This window comes from Elephas maximus, chromosome 2 (genome assembly GCF_024166365.1).
Source record: "Elephas maximus indicus isolate mEleMax1 chromosome 2, mEleMax1 primary haplotype, whole genome shotgun sequence".
Taxonomy (NCBI): domain Eukaryota; kingdom Metazoa; phylum Chordata; class Mammalia; order Proboscidea; family Elephantidae; genus Elephas; species Elephas maximus.
Genome location: NC_064820.1, coordinates 1,339,401 through 1,364,269, shown reverse-complemented (window position 1 = coordinate 1,364,269; position 24,869 = coordinate 1,339,401). Strand labels below are relative to the sequence as shown.

The 24,869-nt window shown below is 42.8% G+C and overlaps 1 protein-coding gene and 1 long non-coding RNA gene across 3 annotated transcripts in view; one reads left to right on the top strand and one right to left on the bottom strand.

Annotated features, from left to right (window-relative positions):
* The first annotated feature begins 8,188 nt into the window (after window positions 1-8,188).
* MARCHF6 (membrane associated ring-CH-type finger 6) overlaps window positions 8,189-24,869 on the top strand; it is an 84,704-nt gene continuing 68,023 nt past the window's right edge. The window contains exon 1 of the mRNA XM_049860086.1: window positions 8,189-8,423. Within this exon, the coding sequence (XP_049716043.1) occupies window positions 8,405-8,423 (19 nt within the window). The 5' untranslated portion in view covers window positions 8,189-8,404. The remainder of the gene's footprint in view (window positions 8,424-24,869) is intronic.
* LOC126062495 (uncharacterized) lies at window positions 9,017-22,943 on the bottom strand. 2 transcript variants are annotated; one of them, XR_007514072.1, is made up of 4 exons: window positions 22,750-22,943; window positions 14,179-14,349; window positions 12,202-13,759; window positions 9,017-9,523 (listed from the first exon to the last, which is right to left on the bottom strand). It is a non-coding gene; the product is annotated as an uncharacterized LOC126062495 (long non-coding RNA). The 2 variants fall into 2 exon arrangements; XR_007514071.1 differs by having other exon boundaries at window positions 14,179-22,943.

Below are 24,869 nucleotides of genomic sequence, written 5' to 3'. Positions count from 1 at the left end.
TACATTAGTCAAAACAGGCTGGTACTGGTACAATGACAGACACATAGACCAATGGAACAGAATTGAGAACACGGAAATGAAACCATCCACATATGGACACCTGATCTTCGACAAAGAGTCAAGTCCATTAAATGGGAGAAGAGATAATTTCTTCAACAAATGGCTCTGGCAAAACTGGATATCCACCTACAGAAAAATGAAACAGGACCCATACGTCACCCCATATACAAAAACTAACTCAAAATGGGTCAAAGACCTGAATGTGAAACCTAAAGTTATAAAGCTCATGAAAGAAAACAGGGACAGAGCTAGGGGCCTAATTTATGGCATAAATAGAATATCAAGCATAACTAAAAATGCACAAACTTCAGAAGACAAATTACCTAACTGGGGCCTTCTAAAAGTTAAATACTTATGCACATCAAAAGACTTTTCCAAGAAAGTAAAAAGAAAACCTACGGACTGGGAAAAAATCTGTGGCAATGACATATCTGATAACGGTTTAATCTCTGAAGTATACAGATAATTTCAACAACTCATCAATAAGAAGACAAGCAACACAATCATAAAATGGGCAAAGGACATGAACAGATGCTTCATCAAAGACGACGTTAGGCAGCCAACAAATACATGAAAAAATGCTCATGATCATTAGGCCTTGTTGTTAGGTGCCGTCCTGGTGGTTCCAACTTACAGTGACCCTATATACAACAGATATATACGACTCGATGGCAGTGGGTTTTTGTATATACAATAGAACCAAACATTGCCCAGTCCTGCACCATCCTCACAATCATTGTCATGCTTGAGCCCACTTTTGCAGCCACTGCGCCAACCCATTTCCTTGAGGGTTTTCCTCTTTTTCGTTGACCTTCTATTTTTTTTTTTTTTTTCCTATTTTACCAAGCATAATGTCCTTCTCCTGGGACTGATTCCTCCTGGTAACATGTCCAAATTATGTGAGGCACAGTCTCACCATCCTTGTTTCTAAGGAGCATTTTGGCTGCATTTCTTCCAAAAGAGATTTGTTGGTTCCTTTGGCAGTCAATGGTATATTCAATATTCCTCGCCAACACCACAATTCAAAGGTGTCAGTTCTTCTTCGGTCTTCCTTTTTCATTGTCCAGCTTTCACATGCATATGAGGCAATCGAAAACACCATGGCTTGGGTCAGGCACACCTTTGTCTTCAAGGTGACATCTTTGCCTGTCAACACTTTAAAGAGGTTTTTTGCAGCAGATTTGCACAATGCAATGCGTCTTTTGATTTCTTGACTGCTGCTTCCATAGGCGTTGATCGTGGATCCAAGTTAAATGAAATCCTTGACAACTTTAGTCTCTTCTCCATTTATCATGATGTGGCTTATTGGTCCAGTTGTGGGGAATTTTGTTTTCTTTATGTTGAAGTGTAATCCATAATGAAAGCTGTGCTCTTTGATCTTCATCAGTAAATGCTTCAAGTCAGCAACGAAGGTTGTGTCATCTGCATAATGCAGGTTGTTAATGAGTCTTCCTCCAATCCTGATGCCCCATTCTTCTTCATATAGTCCAGCTTCTCAGATTATTTGCTCTGCATACAGATCGAATAAGTATGGTGAAAGGACACAACCCTGACTCATCTTTCCTGATTTAAAATACGATGTATCCCCTTGTTCTGTTCAAACAACTGCCTCTTAGTCTAAGTACAGGTTCCTCATGAACACAATGAAGTGTTCTGGAATTCCCATTTTTGGCTATGTTACTCTTAATTAGTTATGATCCACACAGTTGAATGTCTTTGCATAGTCAATAAAAGACAGGTAAACGTCTTTCTGGTGTTCTCTGCTTTCAGCCAGGACCCGTCTGACACGGGCAATGATATCCCTAGTTCGATGCCCTCTTCTGAATCTGGCTTGAATTTCTGGCAGTTCCTGGAAGGCACTTTTGAATGATCTTCAACAAAACTTTACTTGTGTGTGATAGTAATGACATTGTTCAACAATTTCAACATCCAATTGGTTCACCTTTCTTGGGAATAGGCATAAATATGGATCTCTTCCAGTAATTCGGCCAGGTAGCTGTTTTCCAAATTCCTTGGCGTAGACAAGTGACCACTTCCAGCACTGCATCTATTTGTTGAAACATCTCAATTGGTATTCTGTCAGTTCCTGGAGACTTGTTTTTCGCCAATGCCTTCAGGGCAGCTTGGACCTCTTCCTTCAGTATCATTGGTTCTTGATCATATGCTACCTCCTGAAATGGTTGAACGTCAACCAGTTCTTTTGGGTGTAGTGACTCTGTGTGTTGCTCCCATCTTCTTTTGATGCTTCCTGCTCTGTTTAATATTTTCCCCATAGAATCCCTCACTATTGCAAGCTGAGGCTTGAATTTTTTCTTCAGTTCTTTCAGCTTGAGAAATGCCGAGCATGTTCTTCCCTTTTGGTTTTCTATCTCCAGGTCTTTGCACATTTCGTTCTAATACTTTGTCTTCTAGAGCTGCCCTTTGAGATCTTCTGTTCAGCTCTTTGACTTCATTATTTCTTCCTTTTGCTTTAGCTACTCTCTGTTCAAGAAGAAGTTTCACAGTCTCTTCTGACATCCATCTTTGTCTTTTCTTTCTCTTGACTTTTTAATGACCTCTTGGTTTCTTCATGTATGATGTCCTTGATGTCATTCTACAACTCATCTGGTCGTTGGTCATTAGTGTTCAATGCTTCAAATCTTTTCTTGAGATTGTCTCTAAATTCAGGTAGGATATACTCATGGTTATACTTCGGCTCTCATGGTATTGTTCTAATTTTTTTCACTTTCAATTTGAACTTGCATATGAGCAATTGTCTGTTCCACAGTTGGGCCCTAGCCTTGTTCTGACTGATGATATTGAGGTTTTTCATCGTCTCTTTCCACAGACGTAGTCGACTTGATCATGTGTATTCCATCCAGAGAGGTCCATGTGTATAGTCACCATTTATGCTGTTGAAAAAAGGTATTTGCAGTGAAGAAGTCATTGGTCTTGCAAATTCAATCATTTGATCTCTGACATCATTTCTATCACCAAGGCTGTATTTTCCAACTACCAATCCTTCTTGTTTCCAACTTTTGCATTCCAAGTGCCAGTAATTATCAATGCACCTTGATTACATGTTTGGTCAATTTCAGACGGCTGAAGTTAGGAAAAATCTTCAATTTCTCCATCTCTGGCCTTAGTGGTTGCTGTGTAAATGTGAATAATAGTCATATTAACTGGTCTTCCTTATGGGTGTATGGATATTATCCCATCACTGACAGGATAGATCTTGAAATGTTCTTTTTTGACAATGAATTCGATGCAATTCCTCTTCAATTTGTCATTCCTGGCATAGTTCATTTTCTTTATGAACTATTTTATGCCAGTTGACCTAGATGTCCCCTGAGACCATGGTTCCCAATCCTCATCCCCAGCAACTCGGTCCCTCAAGGTGTTTGAATGTGTCTAGGAAGCTTCTGACTGTGTCTCCTTTGTGTTCTATACGTATATAGCTAAAGCAAAAGGAAAAAATGATGAAGTAAAAGAGCTGAACAGATTTTAAAAGGGCAGCTCCAGAAGACAAAGTATTAGAAAGACACGTGCAAAGCACCTGGAGATAGAAAACCAAAAGGGAAGAATATGCTTTGCATTTCTAAAGCTGAAAGAACTGAAGAAAAAACTCAAGCCTCAGCTTGCAATACTGAAGGATTCTATGGGGAAAATATTAAACAGAGCAGGAAGCATCAAAAGAAGATGGGAGCAACACACAGAGTCACTACACCCAAAAGAACTGGTTGACGTTCAACCATTTCAGGAGGTAGCATATGATCAAGAACCAATGATACTGAAGGAAGAGGTCCAAGCTGCCCTGAAGGCATTGGCGAAAAACAAGTCTCCAGGAACTGACAGAATACCAATTGAGATGTTTCAACAAATAGATGCAGTGCTGGAAGTGGTCACTTGTCTACGCCAAGGAATTTGGAAAACAGCTACCTGGCCGAATTACTGGAAGAGATCCATATTTATGCCTATTCCCAAGAAAGGTGAACCAATTGGATGTTGAAATTGTTGAACAATGTCATTACTATCACACACAAGTAAAGTTTTGTTGAAGATCATTCAAAAGTGCCTTCCAGGAACTGCCAGAAATTCAAGCCAGATTCAGAAGAGGGCATCGAACTAGGGATATCATTGCCCGTGTCAGACGGGTCCTGGCTGAAAGCAGAGAACACCAGAAAGACGTTTACCTGTCTTTTATTGACTATGCAAAGACATTCAACTGTGTGGATCATAACTAATTAAGAGTAACATAGCCAAAAATGGGAATTCCAGAACACTTCATTGTGTTCATGAGGAACCTGTACTTAGACTAAGAGGCAGTTGTTTGAACAGAACAAGGGGATACATCGTATTTTAAATCAGGAAAGATGAGTCAGGGTTGTGTCCTTTCACCATACTTATTCGATCTGTATGCAGAGCAAATAATCTGAGAAGCTGGACTATATGAAGAAGAATGGGGCATCAGGATTGGAGGAAGACTCATTAACAACCTGCATTATGCAGATGACACAACCTTCGTTGCTGACTTGAAGCATTTACTGATGAAGATCAAAGAGCACAGCTTTCATTATGGATTACACTTCAACATAAAGAAAACAAAATTCCCCACAACTGGACCAATAAGCCACATCATGATAAATGGAGAAGAGACTAAAGTTGTCAAGGATTTCATTTAACTTGGATCCACGATCAACGCCTATGGAAGCAGCAGTCAAGAAATCAAAAGACGCATTGCATTGTGCAAATCTGCTGCAAAAAACCTCTTTAAAGTGTTGACAGGCAAAGATGTCACCTTGAAGACAAAGGTGTGCCTGACCCAAGCCATGGTGTTTTCGATTGCCTCATATGCATGTGAAAGCTGGACAATGAAAAAGGAAGACCGAAGAAGAACTGACACCTTTGAATTGTGGTGTTGGCGAGGAATATTGAATATACCACGGACTGCCAAAAGAACGAACAAATCTGTCTTGGAAGAAGTACAACCAGAATGCTCCTTAGAAGCAAGGATGGCGAGACTGCATCTTGCATACCTTGGACAAGTTGTCAGGAGGGATCAGTCCCTGGGGAAGGACATCATGCTTGGTAGAGGGTTAGCAAAAAAGAGGAAGATTCTCAAGGAGATGGACTGACACAGTGTCTGCAACAATGGGCTCAAGCATAACGGTTGTGAGGATGGCGCAGGACCTGGCAGTGTTTCGTTCTGTGGCACAGAACTTGGTGGTACCTAACGGCAACAAAAAATAGGTACCGTATTTACTTCCCAGAATTGCTGCTCATGTTCATTGGACCGAACACGGAGTTCCAGTTATTGTTGTTAGTTTACTATTTTTGTAATCAGTGCTAAAATAATTATACTGTATTCTCCCAGACTTTCCCTCTTGCTTATTCTATTGCTATATGGAAAACCAGCATTACAATAGTATCCTCACAGCAGAGTAAACACACAGAAGCACAAAGGACGCTGGAACCATGTATATGCTACATCTTTAATAACAAAATGTTTCTCATAACCAGAGGAACATTTTTTTTTTTTTTTTTTGCAGGTTGCAATCCTGTACCGATTCTAATACTCATTTCCTTGGACAAAAGTATGGCAAATAAAAATGTTTCTATATAATTTTGGAGCCCTGGTGGAGCCTCAGCTGCTAACCAAAAGGTTGGCATCCTCCCTTAAAAAAGAAAAAAAAAAAAAGAATTCTAATTATAGTGAACATATATTGTTCTATCCTCCCCCTTTGTGGAAAATGTTCTTCACCACTTCAATGTAGTTCATAACAGGTGGTGCCCATCTTCTTATGGTCCTAGCTCTTGGGCACAATCATTTGGTTCAGGGATGGTACCCAGCGAAACCAACTGTCCTTCCGTGGAAATTCTTATGCTCGGACCAGAGATCATCACCCTCAGATGTGAAGTTGAGTGCTGCCAGTGGCGTTGTCTTCTGCCATGTGGAGGAAGCTGGTCTGACAGCATGAAGCAACGTGCAGATAAGCAGAGAAGGGATGCAGGGAGAGCGAGGCTCTGGCTCTGAGTCCCTGAGGCCTAGCAGACCCCTTCCCTTTCCACAGTTTGCTCATATCAGTAGTACACTTCCCCTTTTGCCCCCCCCCCCAGTTTAGTTGCAACTAAGAGAGGTCTGACTTCATTACCTATCTCAAAGGTTGGTTGTGAGGGCCAGTGCCTGGCACAAAGCAGGGACTCAACAAACGTTGGTTTATTACTCTGATATTTGAGCCTCAAAGGCTGAATGAAAAAAGGTCGGGGCAACCTCAGAATGGACTGTCAAAAGGAAAATCGGTTAACCAAAGTTATGTTTCCTTTGAGCATCACAAGGGAAGGTACCTAAAGACAAAAGGAGGGACCCCTTCACATCCCCCTCCCGAACATCACATACACACATCCCTCCAATCCTAACCTGGCTCTACTGCTCCAAAGTTCATATACCTGTCCTTAAGTGCTACGGGTACTTCTCTCCGCAAATCTCAAAGTCTCTCTCTCTGAATTTTTCCTTCTTATGCTCTAATATCTAAGACTGGGTTTGGTGGTCTGGAACTGTGTCCATGGCCTGGGCTGAGAAGTGCTCTGCCACAGGCTGGACAGTGTTAGCGCTTGTTGGAAGTGGGTGGGGCAGGGAATGAGCCTCCTTCAAATCCAGTTTCTTAGAAGCAGTATTGTCTAAACATATTTATCTGCTCCATTCTCAAGGTGCCCCATCAGCCCTTGAAGTCAAGGGGCTTCCATTATTGTGTCAGAGAGTTTGAATTCTTTCCTGCTTAAGTCACATAAGGAACATTAGTCTTGAAGGCTGCTCTCTTTTTTAAGGACGGCACTATTTTTATTCCAAGCCTTATTCTGATTGATGAGGACTGAGGAGGGGGTCTTTCCAATTCCTCCACTCACATACATGGGAGATTGCTAGCATCCTTAAACCTATTCCTGCTGTCATCTGCATATTGTTTAAACTTTTCCCATTGAGGTTGGAGAGACTTCTTTGCCTCCTCTCAGGAAACTCTAATTTGATGGTCCTCCTAATTTGCATTCTCTAAAACTTTCAACTTCTATCTAGAGAAAAAGTCAAAGACTGTGATGAGAATGGTGGATGAGTTTCAGGGCTCAGCCTTTCTTCATCGCAAGCAATGTAGCTCTAGCCAGACAAGTGCCCTTAACTCACCGAATCAAGCCTTGTCCCCTAATCTTTATCTATTTCCCTAAGAGTTGGGGTGTGTGTGTCAATCCCCAGTCTAAGAGGTTTATCGAAGCTGTTCTTCCAACCAAATGAAATCTCCCTGGGAATTTTGGTAAAGTCAGTATTCATCATTTTATACTTCCGTGATGTTTAAGTACTTCTTCAAAATGTGCACCAGAACCAACCTGGGAGATAAGATGAAAATGCAGCTTCCTGGACCCATTCCAGTTGTGTGGCACCAGAACCTCAGGGAAAGTAGGAGCAGGGATGCAGGACGTGTATTTTTACGGGGGCGTCTACCTGGTTAGGGAATTTGCATTTCCACCCCAGATACACTGAATTAGAACCTACGGTTTAACGAAATCCAGGTGATTCTTAAGTGTAACACATTTTCAGAACCACTGGTCTCCTAGCGGTCCTCGGAATTGGTCCCTAAGCAGATTAGCATCGCCTGCGAAGTTGTTAGAAAAGCAGATTATCAGCAGGGGTTCCAAACCAAGGCCTGCTTTCCACAAGCACCACGAGCCACTCTTCGGTCCCCACGGCTGGGCCCTGTCCTGCCATGGCCGAACGCTTCTCTGCCCGCGCGTGGCCCTCATCGCCCTCAGGCCGGGCACTCAAAGCCCAACTCCTGCTTTGCTCTCGGCCGGCACTCCCGCGCAGACTTCGGACGAGGCCGAGGCAGCTGCGCCCCGCAGGACCCACTGCCCCCGCCTCTCGGCCTCGACGTTTCCCGCCGCCCCTCGACGTTTCCCGCCGCCCCTCGACGTTTCCCGCCGCCCCCCGACGTTTCCCGTCGCCCCTCATCCTCTCTACGTTTCTCCTCGCCCCTCGTTGTCCCTCGTGACTCCCCCTCACCCCAATACTCTCCACCGACAACGCCAACGCAGGGCGCGCGGAGACCGGAAGTGACGATGTGCGTTGGCGGCACCTCGCCCCTCCCCTTCCGGCCGGCGACGCCCCGCCCCGCGGCCGCCCCTCCCCCTCGTCGCAGGCTCTGTCAGCCTCTCCCTCGCCTCGCCTTCCTCTTCCTCTCGCGGCTCTGGCACCTGAGCGCACGCACCTGCCCGCCCAGCGCCCTTGCCTCTGCCTGTCCCGCCTGCCGTCCCTGCCCGCCGCCGGAAGGCCCCTGCCGGCCGCGGAGCCTCGAGGCTGCGTCACCGCCGCCCCGACAAGATGGACACCTCAGAGGAAGGTAGGTCGGCGCCGGCCCGCGCCCTCTGCGGCGCTCGAGGCGGGCGGGGAGGGGGCCGCGGCCGTTTGTCCGGCGCCGCGAGGCCGCCCGTCCGTCCACTCGGGGGGCGCAGGGTGTCGCCGACCCCCGCCTTCCCGCCGCGGCCCAGGCCCCGGGGGGCGTCGGCCCGGTGACCGCAGCCTTGTCCTCGGTCCCCGGAGAGCCGGCCTCCTCGGGAAGGGGGACCTGTTGTGGGACGGGGCGCTGCTCGGGAGGGGGACCCTGGTCGGGAGGAGAACCCCGCTAGGGAGGGGGCGCTGCTCGGGGAGGGGACGCTGCTCGGGAGGGGACGCTGCTCGGGAGGGGGTCCTTCTCGGGGAGGGGACGCTGCTTGGGGAGGGGGCGCTGTTCGGGGAGGGGACGCTGCTCGGGGAGGGGGTCCTTCTCGGGGAGGGGGCGCTGTTCGGGGAGGGGACGCTGCTCGGGGAGGGGGTCCTTCTCGGGGAGGGGGCGCTGCTCGGGGAGGGGGTCCTGCTCGGGGAGGGAGTCCTTCTCGGGGAGGGGGTCCCTCTCGGGGAGGGGGCGCTGCTCGGGGAGGGGGCGCTGTTCGGGGAGGGGTTTCTTCTCGGGGAGGGGGTCCTTCTCAGGGAGGGGGCGCTGCTGGGGAGGGGGTCCTCGCTAGGGAAGGGGGACCCCGATCGGGGAGAGGTCCTGTTCGGGAGGGGGGGGTCCTGCTTGGCGAGGCGGGCCCTGCATCCCCACCCTTCGTGTCTGTCTGGATGTCGCCGTGCCGGCCGCTGTCCAGGCCGGACCCACTCTGCGAACTTCTTTGTTGGCTTTGAGACTTGGCGACAAATACTGCCAGGTGATGGCCCGGCGGAGGGGGCTGAGCCCTCTGTGAAAGCCTGGCCCTCTGCTTGCCGCTCCTCAAGAACCTGCTTGCTGAACGGGGAGGACGAGGTCCGAAGACATGGTTCCAAGGCGGCTCTCCAAATTCCTTTTGTTTTGGCTTTAATCCTTGGCCACCAGTAGGCTGGGGTTTGCAGGCTGGCTGTTTTCTCACTGCGTGTGTCTTCAGATAAAACTGCTGTGGGACGAGCTGACCGTTGTAAATTGCATACCTAAGATAGAAACACCAACATCTAAGAGTATTGAAATGCATTTGCTTACTCACTGCAGGTTACTTTTAAGTAGTATTATCTTTTTGTTGAGTCTTATCAAATAATTCAGTGAATTGATATAGGAAATTCTGAATTATCCTGCTTGATGTTACGCTTATTAGTGTAGACCCACGTCTGAGTGCTAATGCATCTCTGAGGATAAACCCCCTCAACCTCCTTGTTGTTGGGTCCCATTGAGTCGATTCTGACTCACTGCGGACCACATGGAGAGCAACTTCGGAGATTTTAAATGAAATCAAATCATTGAGCACCGCCACAGGGTGCAGTAATGAGTGATAAAATTTTGATGTTATCTGTATTTTTAATGATTTGAAGAAACTTGATTTAAAGAAGCCTTCCCTTAGGAAATGAGTGAGAACCTGCACTGTAATATTTGCACTGGGCATTTGACAGTTTACAAGGCCTACTCACGTGCCTTCGCACTGGCTTTCCTCACAACAGCCCTATGGACTAGGTAAGTATTGTTCTCTTACAGATGTGGAAAATTTAGGCTTAGCTTATTTTAATACCTTGTCCAAGGCTTACAAAACTATTAAACAGATTTGAACCGAGGTATTCTGGCTCCAAATGAGTTTTCCTTTCATTACGCCACACATGCAGTGAAGCCAGTCATCATAGGAGATACCTTTGGAAAAACAGTGCCATGAAACTGCAGAAGGGTAGCAACTACCTTCTTTTCTGGCAGTGGTCCTTGCGTGTAAGTTTCCATTTGTACAGGTCTCACATCTTTTTGGATTCAAGTTTTGATGAATAAAATCTAGTAAGGCTATGTGTATGTATGTATATCACTTGATACGTACTGGCATGCTGTAGTAAATTCCCATTCTTTGCAAATATCTGTGGTGCAGCGATGGTGATAATTCAGGAATTGCAAAATCTTGAAGTGTATACTGGATCACGAAAGGAATATTTCCAGTATGCTTCTAGTCTTTTTTCCCTTGTACAACTATAATCAGGGCATGGTATAGATGATAATTACTTACTAACTTGAACACTCATCCCTACTAACATTTACTGAGGGCTTGATATGTGGCAGGTACTTTACTAAACACACATACCTCTTTAATTTTCTCAGCATGTTTAGGTAGGCAGTATCCCCATTTTACAGAAGAGGAAACTGACGTTAGTCTAAGTAACTTGTCTAAGGTCACATACGTAGTGAATGGCAGAGATAATATTCAGACTCAGATAATATTCAGACTTACGTTTTATAAGTGTATACTGAGTCCCTAATGTTGAAATAACTTATTTTTGGCACTTGCTTTATAATTTAATGGGTCTTTATTTTGCCTTTTCTAAATGAAACTATAAGTTGTGAAATGAAAATCAATATTAATATTTTTCATGCTTGCTTTTGCATATTCCAAATTGAAAGTCTTCTAAAATTTTCAAAATTAATTTAAACTTAACTTGAAAAAACACTGGAAGAAAAGGGAGGTTACAGAGGATGTCACAGTAAAAATGACGAAGTGAAGACGCCCAAAACCTGGCAACAACTGTTCTGTCTGTTAAACCAAGTATCACAGATTATTTCTCAAATGAAAAAAAAAAAAATATATAGAATTTTAGTTTTTTCTGATTACAAAATAAACAGTTTTATGTAGATCTGGAAAAACTAGAATATAAAGAATAATCCAACTCATAGTGACCCTAAAGAATATTAAATCTTTTTAAAACCTTGTAATCCTGTCCCCCAGTGCTAAAAACACTGGTAATGTTGTGGTTTACTTTTCTGTTAAATATGTTAATACTGTGAGCAAAGGTATTAAGAATGTTACAAACCGCCAACCTCGCAAACAGGGTGTAGCTCTTCCCGCCCTCTACAAAGCAGCATATTCTCTCCTCTGACAATACCGTGTGTGATGCTGTAATGCTGAGAGTGTTTTGTATTTGTAGTGAAGAAGACCGATTTCTATTAGAGAATTGTTTATTTGCCAGATGGATTTTGGCTTTTCATATCATATATTTGCTAGATTTTAAAGACCTTCAAAGTGTGCAGGGTATTAAACTTTATTTTTATCAAATAAAATGCTTACAATCCATTCCGGAACCGAGGGGATGAGTCTTTATTGTTTGAATGTTGTTTGTATGCGTGCAGACATGCCTTGTAAACCGCTGTCAATCATCAGATATTTAAACTTCAATTTGTTGTGGGGCCTTTAGATGTGTGGCCTCCTCATTTACAGATAGAAGTCCGACCCTGCAGTGCACCAAGATCTTTCAGGTTCAGAACAAAATCTGTCCTTTGCTCAAGGACATACAGTATTTTAAGGAAAAGAAAGCCCTGCCATGCTGGAACAGATGTTGGGAGTAAGAATTGATGTGTGAAGCCCTTTTTAAGATGATTTTAAACATTCTGCCATAGTAGAAGGTTTTCATTTTAGCCTAGTGATACACAAGGCTGATTTCTCCTTTTTCATTTTGCTCAATTACTGCTTCATTAGCAGAGCTTAATACAAAAATCTTACCAGTAGCTTTTCATGTGATACCAAGCAATTGTTATTGTTGATTAAACATATCATGTTGTATAGTCACTATGTGGAGACTTCATGCAACTTAGATTTGGAAGAAACAGGTTAAAAGGATGGAAAGTCATTAGGAAGCAGACAGCTAATTACCCTTTTTCTGGGAGCACGTGGTCTTTCATCTCCACTTCCAGACACGCCTGCTTCATTCTTCTGCTTCCATGGGTCAGCTTTCACTGCGGTGGTACGGCTGTGGCCAAGCATACGTGTACTTCTTTGATAAATGTTTGTTGAGCCCCTGCTACGTGGCAGCAGGCACTCTTTCTATATACTTGGGCTAGGAAGGGAACAAAATAGACAAAATTCTTTCTTTCATAGAGCTTACATTCTAGGTATTAGCTTGGTACAGGAGGAAGGGGAGACAGAAAATAAACACATAATGAATTATATGACATAACTACAAGGTTATAAGTGCTTCCAAAAAAAAAAAAAACCCCAAACCTGTTCCCATCAAGTCGATTCCAACTCATAGTGAGCCTGTAGGACAGAGCAGAACTGCCCCATAGCGTTTCCAAGGAGCAGCTAGTGTATTCGAACTGCCGACTTTTTGATTAGCAGCCGTAGCTGTTAACCGGTGTGCCATCAGGGGGTGTGCCATCAGGGCTTCATAAGTGCTACAACAAAAACAAACCCATTGCCATCAAGTTGATTCCTATTCTTAGAGATCTTATAGGACAGAGGAGAACTGCCCCATAGGGTTTCCAAGGAGCAACTGGTGGATTCGAACTACCAGCCTTTTGATTAGCAGCCAAATGCTTAACCACTGCGCCACCAGGTCCCCATAAGTGCTATGGAGACCAGTAAATCGGGGGGAAATAAGGAGTGCCAGATTCCAGGGCAGGGGCTGCGGTTTTATATGGCAGTGAAAGTAGAAAGGAGGAGAGGGAGTTAACCTTCTAATTGCCTTTGGAGAGAGCAGTCCAGGATAAGGGAATAGCCGTTGTGAAGCCTGGTGGCTGCAGTGGAGTGCATGAGTTCTGGGTCCAAGGAGAGGTATAGAGAGGACTGAGCAAGTAGGATGTACGTTGGTTTTCACTTAGCATAGGAGCCCTGTGGCGCAGTGCTTAAGGGCTTGGCTGCTAACTGGAAGGTTGATGGTTCAAACTCACTGTCTGCTCCATGGACAAAGATGTGTCAGTCTGCAACCGTAAAGATTTACAGCCTTGGAAACCCTACTTTATCCTATAGGGTCACGGTGAGTTGGACTTGACTGCAGTGGGTTTTGGGTTTTACTTAGTAAGACGGAGAGCTATGGGAGGGTTTCGAACTGAGAGGAGACAAATTGTCTTGCCACTGTGTCCCTGGCAACTTCTCTGAAAATATTTTTTTTCCTGAGCAAATGCTAAACCCAAATTTTTGTGAGGCAAAATCTGATTGACCCATCTTAGGTCAGAGGCTTACCCTTGACGTAGGTAGCTGAGTAGTAGTGAGGTGGAGAAGATAACATAAGAATAAAAATCATGGCTGATGGTGTCCTTTCTTGAGCTGAGCAGAGATTCCAAAAGGTGTTTGCTGAATTGTTGGACTAGAATACTTTGTAGGTTGAGATACTGTTGAGTGATTAATGCTGGACTACCTGGTTATTCTCTTCCAGACATCTACTTCCAGTTTTTTCCAGACTAGGCTTATTTTAGTGAGTTTTACTTCTCTCCTGTAAGGACATGAAGATCAGTTATTAATTTTTGTATACGTACACCTCGTTGACAGTGGTTACATAGTTCACATTGTGTCACCAATGTCACTCTCTCTGCCCATACTGTTTCATCACTTTTAACTTATACACTGCCCCTTAAAGTTCTCATTGGTGTTTTAGAGTTACTGTTGTCAATCTCATATATTAAATTCTTTAAAAGGCCACAATGCTCAAGTCAAACATTCTTTATCAGTTGAACTTAACTGTTGTTTATTTTAAAGGTGACTTCATGGGATTGTTTTGGTTCAAGGTTTAAAAGTTTTTTTCTAGGCAGTAGATTTGGGATTCCTCCAGTCTCAGTGTATCCAGTAAGTCTGGTTTCCAATAAGAATTCGAAGTTCTGCTCTACTGTATTTCTGCTTTTGGTCAAGACCCACCTATTGGGTCCCTGATCAAAACAGCCATCTCTTCTAATCTCATGGCAACAGAGGTAGTAGTTCATGGAGGCAATTAGACCTGCAGACCATTTCCTTCTTGGATTCCTGGGTTTCTTTCTTCCTCTGTTGCTCCAGTAGAATAGAGATCACTCTGTATCTTGGATGGCCTGCCTACAAAACATACACCAATTCAACCATTTTTACATGTAAATTCCGTGACATTGATTACATTCAAGTTGTGCAACCATTGTCACCCTCCTTTTCTCAGTTGTTCCTCCACCAATAACATAAATTCATTGCCCCTAAGGCTCCTATATAATCTTTTGAGTTGCTGTTGTCACTTTGATCACATATAGATAGTTCTTAGAACAGCTTAATGTTCAAGGCAGACATTTTTTAGTAGTTAAATTAAACAGTTGTTTAGACTAGTTGTGCCTTGGATGGCCAGTTGCAAGCTTTTAAGACCCCAGGTGCTATGCAGCAAACTAAGAGGTAGAACAGAAGCACTGAAAATGTTATTAGGCCAGTTAACTGGGATGTCCCGTGAAACCATGACCCTAAACCTCCAAACCAAGAAACCAAATCCCATGAGATTTTTGGTTGTACATAGGCAGCCTTAGCCTGCTTGCAGGCTTTTAAGACCCCAGGCACTACTCAACTGAACTAGGAGGTAGTGCAGAAACTCTTAAAACAATATTAGGACAGTTGACTGGACAGGCCCACGAAACCATAACCCTAAATTTCTGAACCAAGAAAACTAATCCCATGTTGTATTTATTTATACCTAAGTAGTATCTGGAAACCCCAGTGGCATGGTTAAGAGCCATGGCTGCTAACGAAAAGGTTGGCAGTTTGAATCCACCAGGCACTCCTTGGAAACTCTATGGGGCAGTTCTGCTCTGTCCTATAGGATTGCTGTGAGTTGGAATTGACTCGATGGCAATGGGTTTGGTTTGAGTAGTATCAACAACTGCAGTCCTTTTTTTGCTGCTGTTTTGTGGTAAAACTATATATACCATTCTATTTGTTACTCCCCCTCCCCCTTCTTTCTGGTATACAGCTCAGTGATAGTCCTGATACACGCTATAATATGGATGAACCTTGAATACATTATGCTGAGTGAAATAAGTCAGTCACAAAAGGACAAATATTGTATGGGCTTACTTATATAAAAATGACAAGAATAGGTAAATATATAAAAACCAGTGCTTACTACTGCTGACCAGGGGAGGAGGGCGAGGGTGAAAGGAATCATTCTTTGGGAAGTACTGAATGTTTGTCTGTGGTGATGGGAACAGTGGCATCACCTAAAGGTAATGGTAAAGAACTTGACTCTTGCAACTGAAGATCAATTACTTGTAATACAGTGCAGGGCACATGGAAAGAGTTCTTAAAAAAGAAGGCTTAAGGTGCCATGGAAATAAGCTATTATTTATTCTGACCATGTATGAGAATGCTTAAGAAGCAAAGATGTCACCTTGACAACTAAGGTGCGCCCGGCCCAAGCCATGATATTTTTAGTCGCTTCACAAACATGCAAAAGCTGGACAATGAATAAGGAAGACCAAAGAAGAATTGCTCCCCTTGAATTACGGTGTTGGCAGAGAATATTGAATATATCACGGACCGCCAAAAGAACGAATAAGTCTGTCTTGGAAGAGGTAGAGCCAGAATCCTCCTTAGGAGTAGGGATGGCCAGGCTTCATCTTGTGTACTTTGGACATGTTATGAGGCGGGGCCAGTCGCTGGAGAAGGACGACATGCTTAGTAAAGTAGAGGGTCAGCAAAAAAGAGGAAGACCCTCAATGAGACGGATTGACACAGTGGCTGCAACAATGGGCTTAGGCATGATAGAGATTGTGAAGATGGTGCAGGACCAGGCAGTGTTTCATTCTGTTGCACATGGGGTCGCTATGACTCAGAACCGACTCGATGGCACCTGATAACAACAACATTAGTATGCTATTGCAGTAGGCTAGGCAGGATATCACAGTAGTTTACAGCAGTGGGGATGCCAAGCATGGAAGAGGAGAAACGTCAGGGTAGAATTAACAGAACAGTGACTGAGGTGGTAATGTAGAGAGAAAACCAAACCTGTTGCCAGCGAGTTGATTCTGACTCATAGCGACCCTATAGGACAGAGTAGAACTGCCCCATAGAATTTCCAAGGAGCTCCTGGTGGACTCAAACTACCGAACTTTTGGTTAGTCGCCATAACTCCTAACCACTACACCACCAGGGTTTCCACGTAGAAAGAGAAGGAGTTAAAAAGGGTTTCTCGTGTAGTTTCATCAACTGTGAAATGTAAGAGATAAGTTCAGTTTTGGACATGATGGGTTCCTGAAGGCTTGGGGACATCGAAGCATTCTCCACTTCTTTCTTAAAAATTATCTTAAGTATAATAGCCGCTTTATCTGTTTCCACCACTCCCAACTGACTGTATTCCTTAAACACAGTATTAGCTTCTTGTTGTTGTTAGGTGCCATTGGGTCGGTTCCGACTCATAGCGACCCTATGCACAACAGAACAAAACACTGCCCAGTCCTGCGCCATCCTTAGAATCGTTGTTATGCTTGAGCTCATCCTTGCAGCCACTGTGTCAGTCCACCTTGTTGACGGTCTTCCTCTTTTCCGCTGACCCTGTACTCTGCCAAGCATGATGTCCTTCTCCAGGGACTGATCCCTCCTGACAACACGTCCAAAGTATGTAAGACGCAGTCTCGCCATCCTTGCCTCTAAGGAGCATTCCGGCTGCACTTCTTCCAAGACAGATTTGTTCGTTCTTTTGGCAGTCCATTGTGTGTTCAACATTCTTCGCCAACACCACAATTCAAAGCTGTCAATTCTTCTTCGGTCTTCCTTATTCATTGTCCAGCTTTCACATGCATATGATGTGACTGAAAATACCATGGCTTGGGTCAGGTGCACCTTAGTCTTCAGGGTGACATCTTTGCTCCTCAACACTTTGAAGAGGTCCTTTGCACCAGATTTACCCAATGCAGTGCGTCTTTTGATTTCTTGACTGCTGCTTCCATGGCTGTTGATTGTGGATCCAAGTAAAATGAAATCCTTGACAACTTCAATCTTTTCTCCATTTTTCATGATGTTGCTCATTGGTCCAGTTGTGAGGATTTTTGTTTTCTTTATGTTGAGGTGTAATCCATACTGAAGGCTGTGGTCTTTGATCTTCATTAGTAAGTGCTTCAAGTCGTCTTCACTTTCAGCAAGCAAGGTTTGTGTCATCTGCATAACGCAGGTTGTTAATGAGTCTTCCTCCAATCCTGATGCCCCATTCTTCATATACTCCAGCTTCTTGTATTTGTTCAGCATACAGATTGAATAGGTACGGTGAAAGAATACAACCCTGACGTGCACCTTTCCTAACTTTAAACCAATCAGTATCCCCTTGTTCTGTCTGAACAACTGCGTCTTGATCTATGTAAAGGTTCCTCATGAGCACAATTAGGTGTTCTGGAATTCCCATTCTTCGCAGTGTTATCCATAGTTTGTTATGATACACACAGTCGAATGCCTTTGTGAAGTCAATAAAACACAGGGAAGCATCCTTCTGGTATTCTCTGCTTTCAGCCAGGATCCATCTGACATCAGCAATGATATCCCTGGTTCCACGTCCTCTCCTGAAACTGGCCTGAATTTCTGGCAGTTCCCTGTCGACATACTGCTGCAGCCGTTTTTGAATGATCTTCAGCAAAATTTTGCTTGCGTGTGATATTAATGATATTGTTCTATAATTTCCACATTCGTTTGGATTACCTTTCTTGGGAATAGGCATAAATATGGATCTCTTCCAGTCAGTTGGCCAGGAAACCGTCTTCCGTATTTCTTGGCATAGATGAGTGAGCACCTCCAGGGCTGCATCTGTTTGTTGAAACATCTCAATTGATATTCCATCAATTCCTGGAGCCTAGTTTTTCCCCAATGCCTTCAGAGCAGCTTGGACTTCTTCCTTCAGTACCATCGGTTCCTGATCATATGCCACCTCTTGAAATGGTTCAATATAAACTAATTCTTTTTGGTATAATGAATCTATGTATTCCTTCCATCTTCTTTTGATGCTTCCTGTGTTTAATATTTTCCCCATGGAATCCTTCACTATTGCAACTCGGGACTTGAATTTTTTCTTCAGTTCTTTCAGCTTGAGAAACGCCGAGCGTGTTCTTCCCTTTTGGTTTTCCATCTCCAGCTCTTTGCACATGTCATTATAATACTTTGTCTTCTTGAGAGGCCCTTTGAAATCTTCTGTTCAGTTATTTTACTTCATCAATTCTTCCTTTTGCTTTAGCTGCTCAACACTCAAGAGCAAGTTTCACAGTCTCCTCTGACATCCATCTTGGTGTTTTCTTTCTTTCCTGTCTCTTCAGTGACCTCCTGCTTTCTTCATGGATGATGTCCTTGATGTCATTCCACAACTCGTCTGGTCTGTGGTCACTAGTGTTCAGTGCGTGAAATCTGTTCTTCAGATGGTCTCTAAGTTCAGGAGGCATATACTAAAGGTCATATTTTGGCTCTCGTGGACTAGCTCTGATTTTCTTCAGTTTCAGCTTGAACTTGCATATGAGCAATTGATGGTCTGTTCCACAGTTGGCCCCTGGCCTCGTTCTGACTGATGATATTGAGCTTTTCCATCGTCTCTTTCCACAGATGTAGTCAATTTGATTTCTGTGTGTTCCATCTGGCAAGGTCCATGTGTATAGTCGCCATTTATGTTGGTGGAAGAAGGTATTTGCAATGAAGAAGTCTGTTGGTCTTGCAAAATTCTATCATTCAATCTCTGGCATTGTATGTCACCAAGGCCATGTTTTCCAACCACTGATCCTTCTAGCATTAGCATATAAGGTATCATTTATACACAATAAAATTGACATTTTGTAAGTGTGCAGTTGTATTTTAGCACTTTTGCGATATAGCAAAGATTTGGAGAGTCCTTGTCTTTTGCTTTCTTGTCCATCCAGCAAGTAAATACCTACCATGTACCTAGGAACTATGCCAAAAATGTTTCTTGTATAAATTCTGTTTCCCCGTTCTTAGATTTTGTATGGCATCTAGATACACTGCCACTGCATGGAACAGTTTGAAGACCATTGGTGTAGAACAGTGGCACTCAAATTTTGGTCTCAGGACCATCCCCCTCTTTTTTCCCCGGTTGCCGTCCAGTCAATTCTGATTCATCAATTCTCATTCATGGCGATCCCATGTGAGTCAGGGTAGAACTGTGCTGCATAAGGTTTTCAGTGGTTTTTTTGGAAGTAGATGATTGCCAGGTCTTCCAAGGCACCTCTTGAACCTCCAGCCTTTCAGTTAGCTGTTGTTGTTAGGTGCCATTGAGTCGGTTTAAACTCATAGTGACCCTGTATACAACAGAAAGAAACAATGCCTGGTCCTGTGCCATCCTCACAATCATTGTTATGCTTGAGCCCATTGTTGCAGCCACTGTGTCAGTCCATCTCGTTAAGGGTCTTGCTCTTTTTTGGTGACCCTCTACTTTACCAAGCATGATGTCCTCCTCCAGAGACTGATCCTTCCTGACAATATATCCAAAGTATGTGAGATGTAGTCTTGCCATCTTAGCTTCTAAGGAGTGTTCTGGTTGTACTTTTTCCAAGACAAATTTGTTCATTCCTCTGCCAGTCCCTGGTATATTCAATATTCTTCACCAACACTACAGTTCAAAGGTGTCAGTTCTTCTTCTGTCTTCCTTAATTGTTCAGCTTTCACATTCATGGGAGGCAACTGAAAACACCATGGCTTGGGTCAGGCGCACCATAGTCTTCAAGATGATATCTTTGCTCTTCAACAGTTTAAATAGGTCTTTTGCAGCAGACATACCCAATGCAGTGCATTTTTGATTTCGTGACTGCTGCTTCTATGGGGGAAACCCTGGTGATGTAGGGAAACCCTGGTGGCGTAGTGGCTAAGAGCTACGGCTGCTAGCCAAAAGGTCAGCAGTTCGAATCCACCAGGAGCTCCTTGGGAACTCTATGGAGCAGTTTTACGCTGTCCTGTAGAGTTGCTATGGGTTGGAATCGATTTGACGGCAGCGGGTTTGGGTTTGTTTGTTTTTTTTTTTTTTTTTTTGGCTTCTATGGGTGTTGATTGTAGATCGAAGTAAAAGGAAATGCTTGACAACTTGAGTCTTTTCTCCATTTATCATGATGTTGGTTATTGGTCCAGTTGTGAGAATTTTTGTTTTCTTTATGTGGAGGCGATCCATATTGAGGTCCATGGTCTTTTCAGTTAGTAGAGTGCATTAACTGTTTGCATCATCCAGGGACTGCACAGGACCTCTTAACCCTTAAAAGGATCCAAAGAGCTTTTATTTATGTGGGATGTATAAAACTACACTTACCATATTAGAAATGAATACTACTTTAAAAGTTATTTAAAATATTTTAAAGTAACAAAAACATGTTAACAAAAATAACTGTGAGAACTTAAACTTTAGTGAGAAGAGTATATTTTAAATTCTTACAGATCTCTTTAATTTCTGGATTATTAGAAAAGAATTGCATTTTCATTTCTGCCTCTGCAATCAGTATGTTGCCTGTGTACAGTTCCGCATGAGCACGATTAATTGTTCTGGTACTCCTGTTCTCACAATGTTATCCATAATTTGTTATGATCCACACAGTCGGATGCCTTTGCCTAGTCAATAAAACACAGGGAAACAGCCTTCTGGTATTTTCTGCTTTCAGCCAGGATCCATCTGACATCAGCAATGATATCCCTGGGTCCACGTCCTCTCCTGAATCCGGCCTGAATGTCTGGCAGTTCCCTGTCAATATACTGCTGCAGCTGTTTTTGAGTGATCTTCAGCAAAAGTTTGCTTGCATGTGATATTAATGTTCTATAATTTCCACATTCGGTTGGATCATCTTTCTTGGGAATAGGCATAAATATGGATGTCTTCCAGTCAGTTGGCCAGGAAGCTGTCTTCCGTATTTCTTGGCACAGACGAGTGAGCACCTCTGTGCTGCATCCGTTTGTTGACACATCTCAACTAGTATTCGGTCAGTTCCTGGAGCCTTGTTTTTCGCCAGTGCCTCAATGCAGCTTGGACTTCAGTACCATTGGTTCTTGATCACGTGCTGCCTCTTGAAATGGTTGAACATTGACCAGTTCTTTTTGGTACAGTTACTCTCTGTATTCCTTGCATCTGCTTTTGATGCTTCTTGCTTAATACGGTATTTTGCCCGTGGAATCCTTCAGTATTGTAACTTGAGGCTTGAATTTTTCTTCAGTTCTTTCAGCTTGAGAAATGCCAAGCATTTTCTTCCTTTTTGGTTTTCTATCTTCAGGTCTTTGCACATTTCGTTATAATATTTTATTTTGTCTTCTTGAGCTGCCCTTTGAAATCTTCTGTTCAGGTCTTTTACTTCTCATTTTTTCATTCACTGTAGCTACTTTACTTTGAAGAGCAGGTTTCAGAGTCTCTTATGACTTCCATTTTGGTCTTTTCTTCCTGCCATTTTAATGACCTTTTGCTTTCTTCATGTATAATGTCTTTGATGTCTTCCCATAGCTCATCTGGTCTTCAGCCATTAGTGTTCAATTTGTTAAATCTTTCCTTGAGATTGTCTCTGTCATGGATTGAATTGTGTCCCCCCCAAAAATGTGTATCGATTTGGTTAGGCCATGATTCCCAGTGTTGTGTGATTGTCCACTCTTTTGTCATCTGATGTGATTTTCCTATGTGTTGTAAATCGTGCCTTTATGATGTTAATGAAGGGGATGGGTGGCAGTTGTGTTGTTGAGGCAGGACTCAATCTATGGGATGGGGTTGGATTGTGTCTTGAGCGGGTTTCTTTTGGGATGTAAAAGAAGCAAGCAGAGAGACATGGGGCCCTCATACCACCAAGAAAACAGTGCTGGAGCAGAGCGCATCCTTTGGACCTGGGTTTCCTGCATGGAGAAGCTCCTAGTCCAGGGGAATATTGATGAGAAGGACATTCCTCCAGAGACGACAGAGAGAGAAAGCCTTCGCCTGGAGCTGACACCCTGAATTTGGACTTTTAGCCTAATTTACTTAAGGAAATAAATTTTTCTTTGTTAAAGCCATCCACTTGTGGTATTTCTGTTATAGCAGCACTAGATCAACTAAGACAGTCTCTAAATTCAGGTGGGACATAGTCAAGGTCATATATTGACTCATGGACTTCTTTTAATTTTCTTCAGCTTCAACTTGAACTTGCATAGGAGTAATTGATGGTCTGTTCCACATTCAGCCCCAGGACTTGTTCTGACAGATGATATTGAGCTTTTTTCCATAATTAGAACCACACGTATATGGACAGCTGATTTTTGACAAAGGCACAAAAGCAAATCAGTGGAAAAAGTAAAGTCGTCCTTTCAACAAATGGTGGTAGAATAAATTAGTTATACAAAGAGGGGAGAAAAAAAGAACCTTGAGCCATACCTCACACCATATATCAAAAGTAACTCAACAGGGATTCTAATACTATGAAACGTCTAAAGAAAATACAGGATAAAATCTTTGTGATCTCGGGTTAGGCTAAGATTTCTCTGAGGCCTGACACCAAAAACATGACTTACAAAAGAAAAAGTTGATACATTGGATGGCATCAAAACTGAGAACTTCCGCTCCTCAGAAGACGCTGTTAAGAGAATGAAAAGGGCCTGGGAGAAAATATTTGCAGGATACATATCTGATAAAAGATTTGTATTTAAAAAATTTTTCAAAACTCAATTAACAATAATTAATTTTTAAAAATAGGCAAAAGATTTGAACACATACCTCACCAAAGAATATCTGCACATAGCTAATAAGCAAATGAAAAGATGCTCAGCCTAAGTGCAAATCAGCACCAGATGAGATACCACTTCATATTCATGAGGACGGCTGTAATCAGAAAGGAAGATAACAGGTGTTGGTGAGGATGTGGAGAAACTGGAACCCTCGCTTATTTCTGGTGAGAATGTAAAATGGTGCAGTTGATTGTGGCAGTTGCTCAAAAATCTAATCATAGAGCCACCAATATGACCCAGCAATTTCACTCCTAGGGATATACCCAGGAAAATTGAAAACGTATTTTTACACAAAAACCTATTCATAGCAGTATTTGTAATGGCCAAATTAGTAGAAATAACCCAAATGTTCATCACTTGATGAATGGATAAACAAAATGTGATATGTATGTTCAATGGAATATTGTTTGGTAATGAAAAGGAATGAAGTACCCGGTATGTGTTACAACATGGGTGAACATTAAACGCATTATGCTAAGGGAAACAAGCTATGAAAGACAAATATCATATGATCCCATTTATACAAAATGTCCAGAACAAGCAAATTTAGATCTAAAAAGAGTGAATTAGTGGTGGCTTGGGGCTGAAGAGAGAGAAGAGAGTGGGGAGTGACTACTGATAGGTACAAAATTTGTTTTGGGGTTGAATGAAGACAAAACAAAATGAGTGAATCCCAAGATAATTATACTGAGTGAAAATGCTACCTGCCCATTTGCATTGATGTCTTTCACTAACCATGAATTCCATAGAGATTTGGTGTCCAGAGCTTTTACTGGGAGTCTCATTACATAATGCAAACTCCATCCCCTCTCTTCTGAGGCTGGTCTATATCACCAGGTCATCACCAGGCAATACATGGTGGGTTTTTCTGGCCTGGCCACGTCTCACCCCAGAGTAACCTCATCACCTCACCTAACCTGTTAGTTAGATGTGGTCTGATGTCCTTATCGAAGACACTTAAATTCCAAGCTTTGTTTTAGAGATTATCTCTCAGGAATCAGGACAGAGAACAAATTATTTGGGTAAAGTTAATGTAAACCCCACACTGTTTGGAAATAGTAATGTACTAGAATTCCCTGTAGGATGGTTTTCCCCAGCTGAGACCTGCTGTTGTCACTGTTTTCATATAAACAAGACTGCTTAAACTACTACAGGTGGATTAATTCTCTATTCCTCTTGGTATTAACTCCAGCTAAATAAATTAGTTGGCCACCAACTAATATATGACATGTGTATTATTTCTATTTTAGTTTTAAGGGCCTTCTCACAAAATGAACACATCTAGATAATCCACACCTAAATTAAAAAACAAAGAGATTACAAGCATTCCATAAGCCCCACTCAAGCCCCTGCAGTCTATTAGTTTTTAGAACTTTAATTACAATGTGCCTTGATATGGGTTTCTTTGGTTTTTTCCTGTTTGGGGTTCGCTGCCCTTACTGAATATGTAGGTTTATTGTCTTTTGCCAAATTGGTAACATTTCAGGCATTATTTCTTTGAATGCTTTCTTCAACCCCACCTTCTCTCTCCCCCTCTTTTGGCACTCTGATGATGTGAACGTTAGATCTTTTGTTATTGTCACACAGATACCCAAGGTTTTTCTTTTTTCTTCTTCTCCTTCTATTTTTCCTCTGTTGTTTAGATTGGGTAATTTCCATTGTTCTGTCTTCACATTCACCATTTCTTTCCTCTGCCCTCTTTATTCTGCTGTTGAGCCAATCTACTGAGGTTTTTATTTCCCTTATTGTGTTTTTCTGTTCTAAAATTTTCAGTTCGTTCGTCTTTATATCTTCTGTTTCTCTGCGGAGACCTTCTATTATTTCCTTTCTTCTCAGAAAGTTTGTAATTGCTTATTGAAACACTTTTATGATGGCTGCTTTAAAATCTTGTCAGATAAGTCACAAAA